The sequence below is a fragment of the Hirundo rustica genome, chromosome 3, assembly GCF_015227805.2.
Source record: "Hirundo rustica isolate bHirRus1 chromosome 3, bHirRus1.pri.v3, whole genome shotgun sequence".
Classification (NCBI taxonomy): Eukaryota; Metazoa; Chordata; class Aves; order Passeriformes; family Hirundinidae; genus Hirundo; species Hirundo rustica.
The window spans coordinates 86,367,966-86,391,788 of record NC_053452.1 but is presented as its reverse complement, the minus strand read 5'-3'; the positions used below and the strand labels follow the sequence as shown (position 1 = coordinate 86,391,788).

The window sequence follows — 23,823 nt, the reverse complement described above, 5'->3', positions numbered from 1 at the left end:
AGGCACAGGTGTGTGTATATATATATATATATATATATATATATATATATATATATATTCCCAGCCCCACATGAACTGGAAAGGTATAACTGATGCATGAATATTTTTAGCTTTTTCACATATTTGTCGCTTTGTACATTTTTAATTTACAGTTGTATGGTTTCTAGTACTTTTCTTGCCATTTCTCACATTTTAGAATAAGAAGTTAACTCTAACACCTTATTGAAATTCTGTTTAGTCTTCTTTTTAGGAAGAGAATTTCTGACAGGAGTATCTGGTTCTCCACCAGAATTTAAGAGACATAATAGGGCAAGGAAGCCCCTGGACCAACTCCAAGGGGCTAACTCAAGGATGGGTTACTTGGGTAACTGATCTATTGGATGTACCTGCTAGATATATTAATTAATTAACCTTATTAAAATTGTAGAAAACCTTTATCACATGTGCAGGTAGCCATTTTTGTGGATCTGAAAGCTTTCATTGAAGATTTGTTTTTTCTTGGCTGCGTGTTTCTGTCTTTTGCTTCTAGGCAACATAAGAGCCCATGCATATTTTTGAAAACAAGTCAGTTTTTATAGGAAAGGAATATAGAGCATGGGACCAAGGGCTGGCTTAGACAGAAGTCATATTGAGCAGATGGTAGTCACAGTGCTTAATGCACAGTTGGAAGGTGCCCAGCGACTCTAGTTATGAGTGACAGAAGAACTTATAGAGGATAATGACTTTGTCAAGTGCCAGCAATTTATTACATCATATTCCTAAGAACAGCTGAGGTGCATTAACCACAGTAGCCACTTACTATTCCTTCTGACATCCCTGAGATTCTGTGTGTAGTGCTGCTGAGGTTGCTGGTGCCTTTTTGGGTCAATGTGAACTTGTTCAAAGCTAACCCAAAGCCAACTGTCGGGGTTAGCATAGCATCAAACCCTTGCCAATCAACCACCCAGCAGGTGTATCAGCTTATGCTTGCTGCTACACTAACCATCATTTGGGTTTTTGTCAGCTTGGAGCATGACAGAACAAAAAATGTTAACATACAAACAGCTTTACAAAGAAGTTACACCAGTTTTTATGGCAGTAACAGGTAAACACGCCTCCTTCCAGCTTTTCAAGCAAAGGGAAAGTTATGAGGAGTTTGCCTTCTATGCACTCTTTCATCTGACAAAGCCAGTATGTATGACAAGGTATTCACGTTCTTGTATATAGCCTACATCCATGCCTACATGCATCGCCATTTAGCTCTACAAAACATATTCAAGTTGGATTATTTTTCATTTAAAAAAAACTCCATTGAGCAATTTCATTAAAGCAATGCTGCAAAGTGAAATTTGGCTGAACTCATGGAGGTTATTTTTCTATTGCCTGTCCCCAATTTTATCTTTCCCTAGGGACAGGTAAGATAAAGAAGATTATTGGTGACAAATACTTCAAATGGATTTTGGAAATGAAGCTGCCTGGTTTTTTGTTTGTGGTTTTTTTTTTTTTTACTCCCAGAGAAAAGCCCGGCCCTGCAGGATTGGTATCTAATGAACAGAAGGGGAAATGAATTAATTTTTACTCAATAGAAGGCTACTTTTTTCTACCAATGAGGACATCAGAATAACTGTTATTGTCTTATGAGCTTCTGATGATCAGGTAGCAGCCATTTTCAATGTGATCTCCTGTTGAAAAAAGTGCATAAGTACTCCATGTTTTGCATCTGCCATCTCTTGAACCATCGCTGTCCCCATCCAATCATCTGCAACATCCAAGAAATCATGGATCAAAGTATAGAGCAAATTAAGACAGTCTTGGCAACCTACTATTCTGTATGTGCCAACTCAGTAATACAGCTTATTGTAGTTGGGACACAGCTATGAGTAGTTTCAAACCATGATTTAAGATTTTTTTGTTATGTTTATTTGGGCTATCTTGTGAAGGGAACAGAATGATGGCATGCAAGAGAAAATCTAGTCACCAGCTGAAATGCATAAAATTATTATAGTTCTTAACAAAAAAAATTATGTATTTGAGTCAAAAAATAAAAAAGGATTTTTTCTCTTTCTTTTAAAAATACAAAATCTTAATGAAGAAAATGTGTTAGAAGTAACATAGACTCAATTTTTTTAAAAAGGAAAATCTCTGAAGAGTGTTTCAGACTTCACACAAGAAGCTTGTTAACAGGCAGTTTTATTTAGTTTAGTACAACTTGCTTTGATCACTTTCAGATAATTATTTTTCCAGTTAATAAGCATCTCTGTCTAATGTTTTGACTTAAAAGGTGCTGATCACCTTTGCATTTGAGTACAAAAGATTGCTGTTATTTTTATTGAAAGCTTGACCTTCTTTACTACTACCCCAGATATTACAACCATTGCATCTTACCATTAAATGTCCACATACCATTTGAAAGCCTGTAGCCTACTTGGTTGTGATTTCCAGTCAGAGGTCAGGGAATGGAATACAGCTCCTTAGCATCAGCTTTCCCTTCTCTGGAGAAAGTTCCTTTCTTTACTTCATTATATCCTGTGACAAGTTACCTCAAGCCTGTGAGAACGATTTTTATCTTAACTCTTCGGTGGTATTTCACTCACCATTAGCAAGCTGTTACCATGAGATGGCTGCTCAAAAGACTCTGAATTTTCAAAATTCAGCTTTTAATTAATAGGTATTTTTCTCTCAAATCATCCTGGCAGCAGTCTCTGAGAACAGATGTGGAAAGGAGTTCCTCTAATACTGAAACTCAGGCTCCATTTAATGTAAGATTAAGGCAAGCTAACCAAGGAACCTACAGACCATTCTCTTTCTTATCTAAAAAAGGAGGATCTGACTTCACAAAGGTATCAAAAGACTAAACATATATATATGTCCACTAAAGAACTATGTCCAGAATTTTTTTTGACTGTAAATACGGTAATGCCCGTGAACCAAAAGATCTTTGAGAAAGACAAAATTAACTCTCATTGTCCTCCAGCAAAAACTGGAGATCTTCATTCTTCTCTCAGTCAACTTTCTTCATTCTTAGAATCCCTCCCTTTCAGATTCAAGTGCTTCATCAACAGATTTTACATGCTTCTCCCCAGCATAAATGCCATAATGGAGGTTGTCATCCTTTACAGTAGCCCAGGACATTTGCTTGGTGGAGAATCTTGCTGCCCACTCTCCTGCCTTGTTGACAACAATGACACCCCCCAAACCCCCAACTCGTGTCTTCATGTAGTCTAATGCAGTGTCCGCTGCTACCTCTGGTGACATGCCTGAAAAGAAAAACAGAGTAACTTCATAGTACCTGCCCTGACAGTTTTAATATTCTCTTAAAATTTCACTCCGCCCCATGGAACCAGTCAAATCAAACTTCTCTTTCAACTAAATAAGCATGAAATTTCCAGTCTAACAAAGGAAGCATTTCTGGAAATGCTCTGGATAGTTGCAAAGAGCTGCTATGGTGTGGTACTGCTCCAAGTATTTATTTACATAGCTTCAGATTTTGATTCAATTTCAGTGTTTAATACAAACTATCTCACAAACTCTATGTTCAGGACACACCATTTCTTATGCCATCATCTGACTGGAAAAAATGCCAATCCGCAAGGTTTCCATCAAAGGTTTGTGACAAGCTAGATCTAAAACGTTTACAATTTGGAAAAACACACATCAAAACAATCAAAAATTTCAGTCATTATCTCTGTTCTAGTTCCACTGGCTGCAACAGAACTCAAAGCACGTATTACACATTGTCATAATTTATCAAAAGCAGACATCAGCATGACTCTTCCTGAAACTTCTGAAACCATCAGGCAAAATGAGGTCTCAATGTACTAGACATCAGACAAAGGACCAGCAATGCAACTTGAGCTTTTCATTACTTGATTCATATTAATAGAAGTATTTTCTAAATAAATCAAATTTGATAGGTGCATCATACACATAGACCTGTAATAGCTGCAAAATATTTTTCACTACAAGTTTAAGTATACATTCAGGAATGCAATTGGCTTGACCTAATTACCGTAAGACATAGATCCTCAGTAATGTTATGCAGCTTAGGTAATGGAACAAAACCTGACCTTCATGCCTTCCCTGGAAATTTTGAGTTAAAACCAAATAAAACCAGCAGCATCAGAATTATTCACAGCACTGGTGACTGACAGGATAAAGCTCCTTACTCTGACACGCGGGTGACACTGTGACTATTCAAGTCAGTGGCACTGTCTTCAAAGGGTCAGTATTTCACTGTTTGATTTTTCACCAAGACAACAGCTGTCACCATAAGACTGAAATTCCAACAGCTGTTAAAACTGGCAAAGCAATTCACTCCTGAAATATAGAAGTAAATTTTTCAGCATTTGTCCAAAAGAGGATATTTAGTATGCGAATTACCGAATAGCTGAACAGAATTATGAGGGCTCTACAGTTGTTCTTACACATGCAACTTCAGCTCACTGTTCAAGGAATCAAAAAGCTATAATAATGTGAGGGTTTCTTTTCAGTGCCTTCATGGAAACATGCTGGGAGGAGGGGCTGGGGGGGAATCTAATTGCTGACGTGTTTGCCTGGCAGCTGAGTTGTACTTCTGGGCCGGATGAATGAAGGTAAAGCAAGCATGGGCAGGGTGAACAAGTGCAAACCAATTCGACATGAATACATGTGGGTTCATTTTCTTTTTCTCTTTTTCTAATAAACTTTTTGAAATTCATTTGCCTTTCAAACTGATTAATCACAAGCCAGATAACTACTATCAATGCATAAGTCTTGCAATGCAATTAACTTCAAGCCAGAGAAGAAACTGGTTTACACAGTTTAGACAAGAGCTTAGAAAGCTGTTCACAAATTGAATACCTAGAGATGTAATTTAGAGAGTAAAGGGAGAGCACAACGTGTTAAGAGCTTTGGGAAATAATCTGTAGGTTGTATTTTATGCTGAAACTGTCACATCAGCTGTGAGATTTAGAGAAATGCACCCATTAGATGCAAACAGCCCTATAAAGCACAACAAAAATATTTGCAGCTGTTACTTGTCTCTCTACTTAATGCTTCTCCAATGAAAATGTAAATTGAATGTTTTCCAACTATTTCCACTTTGCTTGATCTCAAAGAAAGTTACACTGTACTGCCCCAAAGCTACAGCTTTCTAAAAATAATGGTGATATCTCTATTAATGATTCTTGAACTGCATGCAACACAAGTATGTTGTCTGGCTATGCTTACAGGCTGTAACATAATCAAGGGTTTAGATGACAAACTAAGTCATGAAGGTAAAGCTACAAAGGGTCACCCCCACAGTCAGATTGTATTACAGTCATATAAGACATACTGTGTCAGCTGTTTACCACATACCCACCCAGTCAGTTTAGTATATTTTCCAAAACAAAATCTAAATTGAAATCATGGTTAAAAAGTCTTATAATAATATCTGTTGCTGTAATCAGAGTTGCTACAATAAAAACATTCACAGTTCATTAGAAAGGCAATATACCATACTTTCAGCTCCAGTTATCTGTTTCTAGCCCTCCCTTACGGCTCCTTTAAATATATCTTACTTTTACTTGTTTTCTTTTTCTTGTTCACAGAATTTTAGTTTATAATTGGGAAAAAATTACTAAAGAGAACTTCCATTAAACAAAGTAGAGAGTAATGTCTTTCAATGTACACTGATCTAAAGCAGGATTCAGAATCAGGCAGGAGAGATAATTCTGTTCACCTCAGCTATTTTGGCTTTATGAATAATTTAGTACTTTGTTTTGTTTTTAAAATTTTTGTTTTAACCCACCCATATACCCTTGAGAGCAACTCTTCTGACAACTGTTCTAGGATGACGGTATATATACTGAAACCTGTAATTAGGAAATGTTTTCTATCGACATTATTTCAGATTATAGGAAGTCTGGAATATACCTTGCTCCATGTGATAGAGAATCAGTCGGGCTAAGACCACTTTCATAATGCTCTCCCCATGTCCTGTGGTTGAAGTGGCACCAGAATGATTGTCAGCATAACCTCCACTTCCTTTTCAAAGGGAAAAAAAAGAAGGCAATATTCTGTAATACAGCATAAAAGCCCTGCATGGTTTAACATAGGTACCAAACATTTCTTCCTTTAGGTCCATTAGCTCTGTGTATTTCTGAGAGCAAAGTGTCAGTAAAGTCTCTTTCTCATTTCTGCCACAACTTGAAAAGTAAAACATGTGAAAGTTGGAGCAAGTCGGTTGCCAAGCTGAGAGAGAAGACTAGTGATCTATTTGTATACAAGAGGCAGAAGCAGGCCAACACTCCATAGGAATGAGCAAAAATATTTTCCAGTAACAGCAAGGGAGGGTATACTGGAGATCAGCAAGATAGCGTCGGGACCCAGACTGCCAGGTCATATCAAGAAGTAAGATCTATCTAGTGAGGACATTCGTGAGCTGACCAGTTTGAGGGGCATTTACTCTCCACAGCACCTAAGAGATTTGAAGAGAATAGGCTCTAGTAAAACTTCACAAAGCCCCTGAAGAATCTTCGAAGTCTTCACCACAAGCAGAGTGTTTCTTCTGTTGAACTCCCCTTCCCCCCCTTTTTTTTCTCCCATCCTTGTTTTGCCGGCACAGTCCAAACCCTGCTCTCCACCAAGCTTCTGCTTGCACAATACCAATATTTCTAACACATCTCCTAAGAAAAATATTTCCCAGGAGCTAGGAAGAAACATAACACAGCATTATAAACAAGGTACTGGGGGAGGGGATAGAGGCTTTAGAAGAGCAATGAAAGTTTGTTCCCTTCTGTACTTTCTTGATCAGACCATTTTAATGGACTCTGAGTAACATGTAGAAAAACACTGCCATAATAAGTCAATGCCCCCTTACCAAAGCCTCTGATGTTTAAAAGCTCAGCTGACATCTGTATCAAATCCTGAAGATGCCTTGTGAGACCAAAAGTTGCAACCAATATGCTCAAAAGTGCCCAGTTTCATTTGTCCTTCACAAACCCATGTCCCAAGCTATAAGAACACTGAACATGATCTACACAGGAGAAGGGTATTTGTAGTCAGAAGGTTGCAGCCAGACACAAACCTGAAAACCATAGTAAAAATCCAAAATCCAAAGTCAGCAACTTTACATGCAAAAGAAAGACAGTTTTATAATAATCATATATTGCCAACAGCAACACTATTTGAGTTTGGAACATGTTTTACTAAAAATAATTATTTTCCAAATCCCAGCTGTATGGCAGAACCCTGAAGCAATCAAATGGCAAGTCTATTTCATGAGAGGAAGACGACTGTGGGAAGGATTTCAAGTGTCTCTTTATACTTGGATAAGAGATCTCTTAAAATATTTCCTTTATTCCACACCACATCTATTAGGTTCTGAGACAGTCTTATCAAGGCTCTCTCAAGGACAGGAATTTACTCAAAGCTGCGAGTCACTTTATAATTCTTGCTCACTGATACAAGTAGTAATTGCAATTGCACCTACTTCCTTAAGTATCAAGGAAACAGCATCTTAATAGGGAACAGGCTACACTTTTTGACTTAGTGGAAGCAGAGCCATAAAAAAGGAGAGCTTTATCAAAATCAACAAAAACATAGGTGTTAGCATTGAAGTAAGGGCAGAAAAAACAAACTCCCATCCCCATTTTCCACACAGAACTCCCAATACTTTCTTGCAAATCTCCATGCTATAAGGAGCTTCAGCTTTGACAGATTTGAATGTTAGACCTCCATTTCAGATGGACTAGTATTTATGCTTTGTTTCACTAATGAAAAGGAGAACTGTAATACTTTTTTTTCTTTCTTTAAATGAGATACACCCCAAAAGTAAAAGATCCCACACCACATACCTATGCATGCTGTGTCACCAACACGGCCAATCAGTTTGTTAGAGAGTCCTCCTGTGGATGTTGCACAAGCTACATTGCCTTCACTGTCTATAGCAACAGCACCGACTGTTCCAAGGTCTCTGCCAAGAAAAACAGTTCACAAAATTGGACAGAATTAAAGTATACCTGCCAAAGCACGTTGCCTTTATTTCCCAGGTAGCTTTAAAGAAGATTTCTACAGCAGAATTACTGCTCATCATAAAACTATTTTTGCCATGCTTCTCATTAGAAAAATAACAAGAAACATGCAACAATTCTCACAAGCTTTTTATTTAACAGAGTAGAAAACACTTTTTTTTTTTTAATCTTTCCCCCATGACTTGTTTACTTTCATAGCATGGAAACTTGGGGAGGAAGAAAACCCGCAAAACAAAAGCACACAGGGCAGAAATACTTCTAGTCATTATAGTTCTGCAGTAGTTTTTTGGCTGGCACACAAACTGACACACAACTTTCCCCTAAATGGCAACTCAAAGATGCAACAATTGGCTCCACTGTCTCAACAGGAGGTTAACCGGAATTATTAATGACAATGCACGTAAATGAGTGAATACAGAAAAGGACAGTAATGTTATGCATGCACTGAATCATTTCCTTCCTGTTCCTCCTCTTTCCTTTTCCTTACTCCCCTTAGTGTTTGAATGCTATAAAAAAAAGCTTATTTATTTTCCTTTCAACTAGTATTGCTCACAATGCATCATTAAGACATACTTTAGTCTTTGTACTCTGTAGCTACGTAATCTTGAGGTTTAAATCACTTGGTCAGTAGACTGCTGAAACTGCACATTGGTTTAAAAAATCTCCAGGCACTGAAGAAAACAGAAGTCTCAACTATATCTCTATTTCTTCAACACAGACACATACAATAGCCTGCTTCAAATATACACGTCTAGTTGAGTATGGGGAAAAAAAAAAAAAAAAAAAAAGAAGAAAAAAACAGCCTGTCCTGACACACTGTAATAGTTGCTGCACAGAGAAGTGAGACATTACTGAGAAGCAACAGTTTAAATATCCATATATTTCAGTCTTAGCAATTCACTTAGGAACATAAACGAGTACGTGACTAGGAGAAGTATTCAAACCCCCAAATAATCTAAATCCCTCCACAAAGGAAAATAATTTGTAACAATCCTTCAAGGAACTACCCAACAGGTAAGTGGGAAAGGAATACCTTTCAAATTTGCCTGGGCACTGGTGAGGGTTTCTCTAGAGCTCTGCAAAATCTAAGCTAATTAAGTCAAAGTCTTTGTGTACCTTGAAACCCACAGCCAGTTTCTCAGAGACCCAACTTCCTGTTCCCTCCTTCTTATGTAAAATATCATACTGTCAGTCCCTACACTTCATTCACAGCAATTCAAAGTTGACTGATGAATCACAGGCCTTATAGGCTGCTCTGACATTTATGTAGAGACGGACCTCATCTCAAACTGGTATGACGGTGCAGATGGGCTTCCCACCCATCCATCTGTTACAAATGATTTGCTGAAAAGAACATTAGTAAATTCAGTACTCCCTTGCACATTCATGTAGCACCTTTCAACCAAAGTTAGAGCCTCCTGAGAATTTCGGAAAGATGTACCCAGATGTACATTTTCTTAGATAAGTATTTACCTTAAGCAACTGCAAAAATAAAAGCACACAGATGACACAGGCGGTAATTACTTGTTTTGGTATGAGAGCACAACTGGCAACAAATACCAAAAGTGAATGTGCCCAACACACTTCATCTGCAGCGGAGCAAATAGACAACTACGCTTGATTTCTTACAGTCCCATTTTGACTGCTTCAGTGTAACCTTTCCTTTAATCATCTTCAGAGCAAAGGCAAAGAAGACACAAATAAATTTTTTTGCATGGCTAGTTGACTCCAAAACATCAAAAAGGAAGACAAAACTGCTATCAAATCATAACCATCTGTTTTTAGTTATGGACAGTAGCAAGCACCTCAACAAGTACCTGTGGTATACCAGAGGATGTTATTAGGGATATTTTCACTCAAGGATTATTCCTATATACTTCATATACTGTGATACAGAATGTATTATTTGGATTTGCTCATTCCCTTTTGTCTAAATCTTTCATTATCCAATAGCCATGAAGCGACATGCACTTACACTATCCCCACTTACTAATGAGTTGCCTGCTATTTTGTCTCTCAGCCCTGCATCAGTAGTGAGGTTTATTGTTGTTAGGGTTCTTGTTAGCTAATACCTCCTCAAGTTACTCTAGCAGTGTGATTCACTAGTGGGGCTAGGAGCCCATTTACTGCCTTACAGCCAGACTCAATACCCTTTCTGTGGGATTCTCAGGCAAACTCCAGTAATTCTTAACAAGGGTATTGCCAGAGTCTTTGCAGTGTGAAACTGCAGATAAATCAAATCATGCCTTGTTCTCGGCAAAAGGTGTGCAAGGTGGAATGTTGTACACACAACAGCATCCAAAGCTGTCAGCATAAATCAATGCAGGCTTCTAACCAGCAGAGGAGAAAGGTATCTCTTATGGAGACACCAGACTTCATCTGCAAAGCCTATGAAACCCCAGGGTATCCCACAGGTATCCCACACTGTGAGGATCAGGGGACTGGAAGTAAAATATACACCAACCTTCAAATTCCCAGCATGATCTGGTATTATGTTGCCTCTGACTAATACTACTTCACCTTCTGTCTATTCTCCTCAGGCAAGTTTCTGCATAATCACTGTGGACATAACAGGGAAAAAGAACATTCCACATGTGATACAGAATGAAATGGGTTTGCATTAAAAAAACAAAAACAAACAAAAAAAAAAAAAACCCCACCAATTTTCAATTTTGTGAATTTGAGCTGATGGCTTGGTTTTCAGAAAAAGAACAGCATGACCAAGACAAAAAAAAAAGTCTTCAGCCTTTCAGAAATACAAGCATTTTATTAACAGATATTCCAGAAGAAGTCCATGCTGAAACTGAAGAATCCTAACACTGTCTACAGGAAAAAACAAAAACAAAAACAAACCCAAACCAAACCAAACCAAACAAACAAAACAAAAAAAAAAAAGAAGCAGTTATGAGGAATGAATGAATTAATACTTAAATGCCATGCTATTCCAATTCATATGTTCAAGAGAACAAGAGGCACTGGTGGCTACACACACCATCTCAAAATTCTTTGCAATGTATGATAATACCACACAGTCCTTGGACAGACCATAGATAAAAAAAACCCCAAACTTCTGTTTGGTACAAGACAAACTATGACCAAGACTTCATGGTCAAGGAACACCACCACTTTGTTTACGTGACCATATTTATTCTTGTCTCAAACAATTACTTTGTTTTTCCTTCTAGAAATTTACTGAAAGTAACATATAGATTGTAATTTATAGCCTCATTTCAGGGACTTTAATTAATATGCTCACAGAAGAAATTTCCTCCTTCTGATCTACAGATTCAGCTCTGCTCCTGCCATTACTCCTGTTTCACAAAACAGATGAACAGCACATAATACAGCATTTATGTAACGCAATACAGTGTTTTCCTGCACCACAACCATGGATGTACAAATGGAAGCTCAAAATAATTTAGAGGCACAGAAAAAAATCTTGACACCTGATATTTTTTATTCCTTTACTGTCCACCTCACCTTACCCTCTACTTTATATGAGACTGGGTTGTTTTCCAAGTGATGTTCATTTTGCTGTTGGGAAATACCATCCAGCATCTTTTTTCCCACCCACTACTAAACTTGTTCATTCTTTTTCATTCCTTTTCATAACCAACAGCCCCAATCACCACTCAGAAGCAATTACTGGTCAAAGTCTGATGTCGTTCAACTATCTAATCCAATTTAAAGACAAAATTGATTATCTACTTAACCAAGATCAGCTTTCTTGGGTTTTTGGTTTTTTCTTTTAAATTAACTTGTTTTAGTTTGTACACTGGAGAATTTTTTAAAACCAGTTCCTCCACAGAAAAAAACTATGCAAATAATACTTGCTTTTGTTAAAGCTATACTATGCACTTCTGTAACTGATAATTTTAAGAGCAGTAACAAGTTCTAACTTTGTTCTCCAACAAAGCCACAAAACTTATGCTATTGTCAAAGTGACCAACAACCTTAAGCAGCAACAAGTTTCATCAAATTTGTTCCAGTCATTTAAGTTTAAGCAAATTCATTGAAAGCTTGATTTTCTACTGCTTTCAGCAAAGACATACTGTAACAGCTGTATAAAACCACATAATATTTGGAATACAAGCCTTCAAGGTTTGTGTTTATTTGTTTGGTGTTTTGTTTTTCTTGGTCACTTTGTTCATTTAGGGGGTTTGGCTTTCTTTTGAGGGTTTTTGTTTGTTTGTTTGTTTGGGGGGGTTGTTTGTTTGTTTGTTTTTTGGGGTTGTTGGGGTTTTTTTTTGGTAACCAGATAGCACGAATTAAATCACCCAAATTTAAAAATAAATTATATTTTACCTACTTCTGAAACTCTTGAGGGTTGGAATCTGGCTCAAGGTTCTTCCTCCATCTCTCCCGGGATCTCTCAGTTATAAGTTTCTCCCCTGGAATTTCAGGAATACCCATGGCCTGAGCAAACAGGTGTGCACCATGGTCAGTCAGCAGCATGTGCTTTGTCTGCAGAAAGACAAGAGATTCATTGACAATTCTTGTTTTGTCTTGTACTGAGCAGTTTTGTATAACTGCTATTTTTAGAAGTATCCACACAAAGAAAATTAGAAATTTTTAAAATAAAATTTGTAAACTTCTGTCCATATCACCTTCCACTATAGCTGAAAAAGCTTTCAGTTCTCCAAACCACAAAATTTAACCATCAATAGAAAAGAATTGTACTTACCTATTTAACACTTACTATAATGGGAGAAGAAAAATCGGTAAATTTGTATGTAACTGGTTTGTACTGTTTCAAATGAATCAGCAAATTATTACATAACTAACTGTTTTGTCCAGTTAACTAAGAGTTTTAGAAAGCTTTTATTCAAAAGAATGCTAAATAAAATCCCATTTAAAGGCATTACACCTAGTAAAATAACCAACAAATGTAAATAGCATACAACTAAAATGTTCCTTATCATCAGCTGAACAATTTCATTTTAAATAGTTCCTTCAACAAACCGCTATTCTTATTAACTCAGAGGATGAAATTTAACAACAGAATACTTTCTAATGGGTTTGACCAAAAAATGTTTACTCTCGTCTAATAATACTTGAAAGTTCTATTTTGATTCCCTTATTTACAAAGCTCTTCAAACCAGATTTTAATTCAACAACCTTAGTTAATTCCATACTTCAAAGTCTGTAGAGTTGGTTAATTCATATTTTTGAGAAACTGGCCAGATAAATTTGTTTAATTAATCCTTATTCTTTAGTAGTAGCTCTGAAATCTGATTTTTTGTTTGTTTGTTTTAATGTGGCAAAAAGTAAGCAGCAGCTTCTTGCACAATTACACAGCTGTCAATTGCTCATCAGGAACATTTTAGAGAAGTGGTGGTGTGACTATACAGCACAGAACAATTTCAGAGCAGAGCACCTAAGACACAGCAAGCCTTTCTGTCCATGCAGCAGCACAGCACACCAGACCAGCTGAGGTCCAAACAGAACCACATGATGCTGGAGGCAGCAGGCCTGCAGAGCCTTGCAAAGCACCCATGTGGCACAGTCCCAGCTCTCGGCCAGAAGCAAGGACAGCAGAGGTTGGGTATTTCTGTATCATGCTACATTCTGGAGGACTTTTACAGTCTCAAAGCTTCAGGTTAAGATGCTGCAGACCATCAACTGCTGTTGATGTCTAAAGCAATGACAAGTACTTACTACAATGACCAACTGCATTGTTTTAAAGGATTCCAGACAAGCCTCTTCCCCAAGCCAGAAACACTGATCTCTACGTAAGCCTATTACAGCCTCTGCACTAAGCCCTTTGGACAGGGACAGAGGACTACACTTTAGAAACACTTCTGATGTTGCAGCCCCGGTATCAAACATCTCTGAAAATTTAAATGCCTTTTTAATTGATCTTTAATTCATGAGAGTATGCTTTAGGGAATACTAAGGGTGACAAGGAAGAAGTCTCCTGCATATGTGAAAGCAGACATCAGGCTTTCATGCTGAATGCTGTTACCATAGTAAGAGACGATGCAAAACCGACCTCTTTCCAGTAAAACTAGCGAGCAGCGTTCTTTGACTTGAGAGCCAACTTCTTTGTGCAATACTGCCCCCCTCTGCCACTACCACTAACCCATGAGAAGCATACAATAGAATATTCAAAAGGGTTTTGGGTTTTATTGGTGGGTTGGGGGTTTTTTGTTGTTTGGTGGGTTTTTATAGGAAATTTAAAATTTGCTTTTGTCTTGATCTGTACCAGAAGGCTGCGTTCACCATCTCTGGCTTTCTTCAGCAAATAAGACTATATAATCCTTTAAATAAGTTTAAAAAAAATAAAGTTTTATTATAAAAAATGGAAACAATTTCTAAAAAAAATTTCATAGGACTCCATCCCATATGCAAATTTGCATAACATATGCACCTTTCTAGGCTACGCAAACAGGAAATACTTGTGTATTGATAAATAAACTTCTATGTTAGGACTTTGTGCTTGGGGTTTTTTTTTCCTTCTTTTTCAGTCCTTGCTGAAAAGATGTCATCTTAAGGTGATTTTCGTCATTCTCTTAAGCAGATGTTGTAAATCAAAAGAACTAGTAGAACACTGTCAACAGTGCAAAAGCACATTTTTCTGTCTCATTCTTCCATTCTTCAGTTTCAGTAATATGTTTGCTAATGCAAAGTGCCTACTTTTTCTGGAAGACATTTACATAAAGTAAAAGGACAAGAAAAGAGTTCAAGAGATCTCACAAATAAGCAACAAGTGCTAGTGCTTTTAGTTAATTTCACCAGAAATCGGGAAAATACCCCAAATTTCTGCCTGGCCTAAAGTCCAGACCATTGCAGTTCTTTATTTAACAATTCTGGCAGCACAGAAAAAAAACCCTGGTCCTTTGCCTCAAGAAATCTATGTTCTATGCTAAATTCTCTTTTGCCCTAATATAAAGCCCTGCAGAATAAGAATAGGGGAAAACATACACAACTTACATATACCAATGAATTAGTGCTCTAATGTTCATGAGAAGCCCATCTAATGAATGGGCTGAGAAGGGTTACATGCCCCAAATTTAAAAAAAAAAAAAAAAAAAAAAATCATTTCAATGTATCATTCTATTTATGTTCAATACAAACAGGAATAATTCAACAGAAATTTAACTGCTTTTTCAAGAATGTGTTACATTAGTCAATGTACTAAAAGTCTTCCAGCTCTAGAAGCTCCTGTGAACAACAGTACAGTAATTCATGAATGGAAATTATTCTGGTGCCCTCCTTTTTTCTACTCCATGAATTTGGACAAGTTTGAGCCCAGCGGGAGAGTGACAGCCAAAAAAGACAAACGTGTTTCAACAACAACCTAGAGGAGCTACTCTGGCCACCAGATGGAGCCCACACTGTTTCATAATAGGATGGAAAAACCATTACAAGCAGACGTACAGGATAGTGTTGGTGGGTTGGCTTGTTTTCGGGAGGTGCATGTCTCAAAATTCTTTATGGCATTAAGGCATCTCAAAACCACTGGGAATTATGCATACAAACTTAAGACCCCAGGAAAACCTCCCTTATTACCCCCAAGTCACACAGTTAAAAATGTTTTTAAATTAAGCATAGTAGAACAAAACACACAATGAAAAGTACTGGGAAATGCCCTGGGTCGGTGTCCCAAAATTCCCGTCCAAGATGAACAGGTGGGCAACAATGAGCAGAGGAGCAGCATCGCTTGGTATTCCCATTTACGGGAAATGGAGAAGCATAGAAACTCATTTCAAGACGCATCAAGCAATTTAGGCCAACGTTTACATTTGAAATCTACCATCAAGAGCACTGATTTTTTTGCTTCATGGCAAAGATTAATACCTTTACCACAAAATGTCACAGTGTTAGGGCTACACCATTATACTTGGTCCTGTATAGTAGAATTTTATGATTTCATTTCAAATTTACCCTCAACACTTTTGAACACCAGAAGCACCATGCAATGACAAGAAAGACAATGTAATAGACAAGACATAGGAGAAGGCCGTCTATTTGCTAGTTTGGGGTTTCTTGTTTTATTTTTAAAGCACACTTTGCAAAGTTATATTCTCAAAATCCAGCAGTTGTTTTGACCTTATTTTTATTGACTTAAATGGGATTATTTTCACGGACAAGACAACAAAGAAAATAAATCAGTGATTCTGGAATAAGAAGTAAGCAGTAGGCAGTAAAATAAGTTCTCTACAGAAGAAAATAAAATACAACATTCACCTTAACTAGAGACATGCTAAACACATCTCTCCCCAACCCTTCATCTTTATTCTCAAATTTTGTCATGTGAAGCTGTCTGCCACCTGTACTTATTTACTGATCTAGTTAATAACAAAATAAAATCCATATGAAAGAAAAAATCCTTATTCATCAGAAGTTCTAACATTTTTTTCTAGTAGACATGCATTTCACTAAAATCAATATTTATATTCAATATTTTAGTGAAATGTTCTGACCTTTAAGCAGAACTATCTTTCAATTAAGAACATGAAGAAATTCTATCTGCTTTGGAGGCCATTGAGGACAAGATAAATGTCAATCATCTTTATAGATCACCAAAAGAGGTTTTGTTTCCTCAAAAGCCACTTTAAAAGGTTAAAGAAACATATGTCTTCTTTATTAATAAGTGGTTTTATAAATATGAACTTTTTCAGCAATGGGGCAGCTGCACTAGTAGGATGAAAATATAAACTCCAAAGACAGGACAAACGTTTTGATCACTGTCAGCCTCGTAATAGTAAAACAGACACAGATCTCACACAGGTCACTTACTCCCATCCTGACATAGATCAATTGCACCATATCTGAAAAATAAGAGAAGTCTGCTGTGGCAAATATGAGATTGACTTCTTACTGGAGTAAGGTGGGATTGATTTTATATAGAAGGTCAAGTATTATTTCACTGCCCTGATAAATTTGATTATCTTGGAAAATCTGTCAGCACCACACAGAGCTAATGTTAGCTTTTCCCAGTGGAAGATTGCAGCTGTACTGGCGCTACCACCTGATCAGGTCACAATGGAGAAGACTACCCAGAACAACATAGGAGTGCATTACACAGCCAAATATGTAACTGGGTCATTTAATTCAGTTCCATATCACTGCAAAGTGAACAGTGTCTTACCTAACTTTAATCTTGCAAGATCGAGCACAACACTCTGTGACAACATAAACGCTCTTCAAAAAAACAAGTCAGAAACAAAAAAAAACCCCTTGAATACCAACAGCGGAACCACAGGAGACTATAATGTATATGTCAAGTTATGTTTCCTTAGAATGCTATTGTTTATAAATATTTCTCAAAAACCCTTAAAGTAAGTGCTTCATGGTCATGACCATAGTTTCCAAACACTCCAATCCATTTCTCCCTTCCTTGCTGCTTTAAAGCACTACACAAACATTATCGTTGAGGCGTATCAATACACTAGATGAAGTTCAAAGGAAAGGAAAATGCTGCATACTCAAATAGATAATCAGCATACCTTTTCCATAACAAGTCGAGCAAGTTTTATTGGGTTTGCTACGCACTTAACTGCAGATACTGCTCCAGAGTCTAAATTTTTTCCATCCATAATAATGGCATCCATTTCTACTTCACCTTTTTCATTTAGAACAGATCCACAACCTAAAGACAAATTGAAAAAAAAAAAAAAAAAAATTAGGGGGCACAAGAAAAAGTCATTAAAAGCTAACCACACAGATGATTCAGTTGTAAGCTCTCATCAAGCAACCTTTCTCTTTCCCACTTCGCTGACTTACTGGAAGTATCTCCCAAATACAGCAGAAACACTGAGTATAACCACAAAATCCAGCCATTAACAGAAGTCTCACAGAGTACAACATCTACTTGAAAACTGAGTTTTATTTTTTAATAAGACGAAAAACACACTTCCAATCCCATCTAAATTATATACTTGGTATTAAAGTTAAATCAACAAACCATAATGACGAGAATTCTTTATTCCCAGATCACTTTTAAGTGTATAAAATTATTTTGCCTTCACAGTTTTCCCAAACGAGGACACAACACCACCCAAAGTAATAGTATAGCTTTGATTCTATCAACAGATGAACATCACATGGCACCCCAAGAAACTGCCAAAATTAATGGAGCAGAGTAAGTGCCCCCTCACTATTGTAGCAAAAGCTTGAAATAACAAGTTCTTCCATTACCATATAAAAACGGTATATAAAGTAATTTTAAAAAATGTAATAAAACATCAGGTAGTTATCTTCTTCTGTAATTATAAATGCTATCACTAACCTAATTGAAAATAATCAACATACAAAATGAGACAATGCAAATAGAATGTGTTTGGTTTTTTTTTTAAATTATGCCAATAATTGTACCACAGAGGAGTAACAGGTTGCAAGTCATCAAGTGCACAAGCCTTGCTAAAACAGATAGTGAACACTAAACCTGAAAAGACGTAAAAAACCAAACAAAAACATGGCAGATTTACACAGTACGTTAGGTTAAAAGACCTGAGCATTGTACATAACTAATCTAGTAGGGTTTTTCTCCTTTCTGTTAAACCAACATTAAAGCAGTCCAGAAACCTGTTAATAACTGACATAAAACTTCTACACCAATGTAGTTCAGACCTGAATATATGAAATTAAATCCTCTGTGATGGAAGGTAGCTAAATCCTGTAATCCTCCTCTTGTAATCTCAAAAACTGCCCCTACTACATACAGACGCGCCCCCCAAAGTTATTTTTCACCTGTCTCCAACTGCATAAATTACTCCACAGTTCAGTCCTGCATCACTCACAATATGTAAATTTCTAGACTGATCTGTAAAGAGCTTACAGGTTAATTGCTTTGTGCTGTCCACGTTGACATCATTCTTCCTGCTTTTCCTTATGCTGGTAAGGAATTGTTTTCTCAGCTAAACCTTGCCACGCTCTTTTAATTTCCTTTGACAAGGTTAGGCTTTCTAACCTGTCATCACAAAATTCCCACTAGAACTAGGGTACCCCTTTCTCAAGCATCAGTGACCAGAACCATGGTTACAGGGAAAACTCAACAAGGCCCCTTCATCACTGCATGAAGATTATCCCAAGTCTACTGGACATACCTCATACGATACACTTTAGAATTTTCTAAAATTTACTGAGCAGAAAACAGTTGCAGACAGTTTCTGTAATCAAAGGCAGCTTTCTAAAAAAGAAGGCTTTTTTTTTCCTTTTACAACTGGCAAAAAGAGACAGGTGCCTTCTAAGAACAAATAATCCGTCTTGCCATAGACTCACAGAAAGGCCGGGTTGGAAAGGACCTTAAAGATCATCCAGTGCCAACCCCCTTCCATAGGCAGGGATGCCACCCACTAGATCAGGTTGCTCAGGGCCCGATCCAACCTGGCCTTGAACGCTTGCAGGGATGGGGCATCCACAGCTCCTACAGCTTTGAGAGCTGTATAGCCAACTTTTCTCATTCCACTAATCACCGTGAAAAGTCTGTACACCACGGCAGAGCTAGTTACTGAACTTCAAGAGAGCTCAGGCAGGATGAATCCTTCCTTCTGTGTCTACAGGCTACCTTTTTACCTGCCTTCCAAACCAATGTGTAGGCACTACCAGCCTGTGAGGCCATGGTATTCATTGGCAGCAGTGCTGAGAAAAGAAAGTTTTTGGCTTATTTATTAAGCAAAGGGCTGGGAAAACAAGAGACAGACAACAGAAGACAGAACAGAGTATGAAACAAATAATCAACATGTTTGACATCAGCCTAATCACAGCTGGGCTACTGAGAGGTGTACTCCAATGCCCTCTATCTGTGGATAGACAGATCTGCCCTCTGTCCTGCAAAGGCTGCATAGGAAAGTGCATGCAAGGATCAAGAGTGCGTCAGTTCTCATACTGGGAGTACTCACGCCAGGCTGGCTCATGCTGCTAGCCAAAGTATCACACAGAAGTATAACCACACCACGAGAAGAACTTGATGACTTTATTATGCTGCACGAGTCACTAAAATGGTAATTTTATACACCAGTATAGCTTCTGAGCCCTTGCATCAAGCCTACATCAAGATGACCCTACAGAGCATGGCTACACCCTATCATGCAAAAAAGGACACACCTTGATTGTTCTGCCCATTCTTCCCCATCTTTATTGCTGTCTCTTAGCAATGTCAGTGTTTGCCTAGAAAATATTACAGCAAAACTGATTTTATCCTTTTATGAAGATAAATACTACAGAGTGAGTTTTAAACAGCCACTGCAATCAGGGTCCTTTTCACATAGCTTTCAGCTCATCTTTGCCAGATTCTGAGAGCAGCTGTAGCTAATGAGTACTAACACAATTAGATATATCTGTAACAGACTACTTGCCACTTAGATCATCGTAGTCAAACCTGAACAATGGGTGAAGGCTCAAGTAAAAGTTAAATGAGAGAATGCCGCCCTGATGCTGAGTGTACAAAAGTACACCTTCAAGTCCACTTCACGATTCACTTCACGATTTCAGCTTGAATGCTCTAGAAATCAAAATGTTCAACCCAATAAAATAATAAAACAATGAAAGTTTCATATTAAATAAAAGCTGCTCTTGGCTGCAAGGTGAGATGGAACAAATGAACCTCTGCAAACTAACTGAGTACATAACTAACAGCTATGTTATCTAAAATACTGAGCACCAACAGGTATTTCATTCCATGTTCTTTTCTGACATACCATGGTGGGAATGGGGAAATATTTTTGCTGAAATTCTTCAAAATAATAAACCTGTGGTCCTAAGAAGAGGAGAAAGTATCTGATTACCAGCACTAACATTAATTCACATTACTGATTAGGAAATCCTTATTACATGACTCATATACCATTAATGCATTGCTTCTCTAGTATTATTTACAAAATAAGTAATTGCAAGCATTAATGAAGAGAAAAACACCTAAAATCCCCAACACCAGTATTTCTGTGGCAATAGGTAAAGGTCAAGCACTCAGGAATAAACAATGCTGCAAGGTATATCTAAATGCCTTAAAGAGGCACATTAACCTAACGCATATTCCGTAAAAGTCCATGTCTTAAAACTGGATATACATAGCACAGTAACAGAAGATTTACAGAAAAGTAAAACAGCACTACACAAATTAAATGGCAGATACATAACACTGAAGAATGGGAAAAACATAACTCATCTTCCTAAGTGTACTCATGAGAAACTACAGTACGTAACATGCTGAGAAATCACCTATTTTTCGACACTACTATATACTCCACTGCAATGTACATAAATCAATCATAACACAATAATATTAATAATACAAGCTAGGATTTTCAGAAGCATCAGGGCAAAACACTTAAAATATAATATGATTCTAAGCCCACTTAATTTTTTAAAAAGTTACCTGCATTAAAATGAGGATCATCTTCCATTGACCGTACTGCCTCCTCAACTGCATCTACGGCACTGCCTCCCCGCTTCAGGACACCATAACCTCTCAGCGCAGCTCTGACAACACCAGCACGACATCCCTCTTCTCGTTCTTTGAAGATTCGGCCAGCTCCGCCATGCACCACGATGACAGGCTTCATCCTGCCCAGTTCCTCCCCAGGCTTTCAGCTGTGCACACAGCTCAGTCGATTGGAAAGGGCAGCCTTCAGCACGTGCCTCTTTCTACATGGAGAGTGGTTGAGGTTAGGTAACACATATGGGTAGTTTGCTACAATTTTACCTTCTGGGAAGCCAAGTACTCACATGGAGGAGCTTCTAATTCAGCGTGGACAAGGCAACTTGGTGCAACTCTGAGGCCAGCCTCGCTTTGAGGAAGGGTCGGGGTCAAGTGGCACAGAACGGCCCCTTTTCAGGCTAAGTTACTCTACAATCTCGTTGTTTAGTATGAACCCTGTCTGGTGATAATACATTACCTGGGAACTTGCATTTGAGTAACCCTTATACCTGCTAACTGCCCTTTGTTTTAGATGAGTAGCCTGTTGCCAGAGTACAGTAATATCACCAGTAATAAGGAAAGGCATCTGACCCGACCCGAGTTAAAGGCTTACCTAGCTCAACCACCTGGATCCCAGACCTCTGACCTCTTGCAATATGTCGAACTTCGACCAGGAAAACAAGGTGTTCATTCACACCTGGCAGCCAACACCTTGTTGTAACTGCTCATAGTCTCCTGCGAGCAAAAGAGATTGTTGCTAGTTGCTACACATCTTCGGTGATGAAAATCACGGGCAGTTAACTCATCTCCCACTGAAATCTGGGGCACCTCAAAGAGAAAACTCCCCTCGTGAAAAGTTTCTCGGGGGCGGCTATTTTTGGAGCCTGTGACGAATAGAATACAACAACAGCCCTTCCTCTCATCCTACGGGCAAACCCTTCCAACAGAGCCTCTCGCACTCCTCTGGTCCCTCGCACTCCTGCTGCCCCAGGGGAGGCGGGCCGCGACGGCAGCGGGTGGGGAGCAGAGGAAATCCCAGCCGGGGCCGCTGCGGGGCACAGCATCCCGTAAGCGAGGCGCAAAGTTCAGGCTTTTATTTCAGCCAGCAGCTACGCTCTTCCCTTACCCCAGGCTACCCTCGGCCGTAGACCCAGCCCTGCCCGCTCCGAGGCGGCACCTCCGCTCAGGGCGGGCGGGCCCGCGCCGCTCTCCCGCCCGCCCCGGCGTTCCCGCGGAGTGCGGGCTCAGATCCCACCTGGATCGCCTCGTCTTTGCTGTGACCCACGGCCGCCCTGGGCGTGCTCCCGTGCGTGTGCCCGCGGCAGTGCGGGGCGCCGCAGGCCCAGGGACTCTCTGCCGGCAGCCGCCCTTAACAAACATGGCGCCCCCGGCTGCGCCCGGCCGTGCCCGCACCCAACATGGCGGCCGCTGGCGCTCGCACCCCGCGGTCCCGCCCCGCCCGCCGCTGGGGCCGACCGCGGGGCAGCGCGGCCCGGGCCTGGGCTGTCGGCAGTGGGTGTCGCCGCCACGGGCTCATCCCGGCATGGCACCCCCCTCAGCCGCCGTGCTGCCGCCGCCGCCCAGTGCGCGGCAACAGCCGCGCTGTCCCACCAGCTCACCGCCTGGCACCGCTTGATTTTCCCTGGAGTTAAATTAGAAAAGCGGCACCTCTCCCCTAAATCGATCCCCAGCAGCACGCCCCGGTGCCCACCCTGCCCTCTGGCCGCGCCGGGTGATTCCCGTTCCCAAAGCTCGCGCTGCCCGTGGAGTTCTGGAAGCTGAAAGGAGCTGTAGGCCGAGGGAGCTTCGGTCTGTGGGGATCATCGCGCACATCCCACGCAGATTTCCATAGACTACAATTTATACATATACACACACACACACACACACACACACACACACACACACACACACACACATGTATATATACACACACATACATATATATACACACACATATGTATGTATGTATAAATGTATATATGTATATGTGTGTATATGTATATATGTAGGTGAGGATAAGCTGTATGTTGCCACGCTGTTCCCAAACTGATGGCAAAGACAAGTACTGAGCTTGATGTTTGTTTTATTTCTAATGATACATTCCTGGTGGAACAAAGAGTAGTTAACTAAAAGCAGAGCTGCTAAAGGTTCTTTCTGAAAAGTAAAAAATAGTGTTTATGAAAAAAACCCCGCAATTTAATTCTGAACTCCCTTACCTGTGCAACTAGAAGGGTAAACAAAGATTTCTCAACATTTGTTGAGAAATTTGTACAAACTACTGGCATACATCCGGCCTTCCTCAACCATCCCTGCTTTGCTGACCGCCTCTCTGCTCCCTTGCCTGTTGAGGTGTTGTATTTCGGGCTGCAGGGAGACAGTGAATGCAGCCTGCTGTGTCCACTCGGGACGCAGAGGCGACATGGCTGTGCAAAATGGCAAGGATTTATGGCAATGTGAAGTCACTCAATTTAAGATCTGTTTTGC

The 23,823-nt window shown here is 39.2% G+C and overlaps 1 protein-coding gene across 4 annotated transcripts; it reads right to left on the bottom strand.

Annotated features, from left to right (window-relative positions):
* Window positions 1-2,153: 2,153 nt before the first annotated feature.
* ASRGL1 (asparaginase and isoaspartyl peptidase 1) lies at window positions 2,154-23,153 on the bottom strand. Of its 4 annotated transcripts, none has more exons than XM_040060232.1 (8): window positions 23,048-23,153; window positions 21,950-22,071; window positions 21,295-21,563; window positions 17,426-17,568; window positions 12,283-12,437; window positions 7,797-7,915; window positions 5,875-5,985; window positions 2,154-3,236 (listed from the first exon to the last, which is right to left on the bottom strand). In XM_040060232.1, the coding sequence occupies exons 3-8, from the start codon at window positions 21,479-21,481 to the stop codon at window positions 3,001-3,003; spliced, it is 951 nt and encodes a 316-aa protein (XP_039916166.1). In that variant the 5' UTR covers window positions 21,482-21,563; window positions 21,950-22,071; window positions 23,048-23,153; the 3' UTR covers window positions 2,154-3,000. The 4 variants fall into 4 exon arrangements, with proteins under 4 accessions (XP_039916166.1, XP_039916165.1, XP_039916167.1 ...); XM_040060231.2 differs by lacking the exon at window positions 23,048-23,153 and adding an exon at window positions 22,592-22,716; XM_040060233.2 differs by lacking the exon at window positions 23,048-23,153 and adding an exon at window positions 22,463-22,542.
* Between the last annotated feature and the right edge of the window lie 670 nt (window positions 23,154-23,823).

What these genes read in the sequence shown, in the direction of transcription:
- ASRGL1 (XM_040060232.1), bottom strand. Translation starts at nt 21,481, where the DNA reads ATGAAGCCTGTCATCGTGGTGCATGGCGGAGCTGGCCGAATCTTCAAA. An exon ending in TGATCCTCATTTTAATGCAG is followed by an intron (nt 17,569 to 21,294) that starts GTAACTTTTTAA and finishes ATTTGTCTTTAG; the next exon opens with GTTGTGGATCTGTTCTAAAT. An exon ending in TGGTGACACAGCATGCATAG is followed by an intron (nt 5,986 to 7,796) that starts GTATGTGGTGTG and finishes CCCTTTGAAAAG; the next exon opens with GAAGTGGAGGTTATGCTGAC.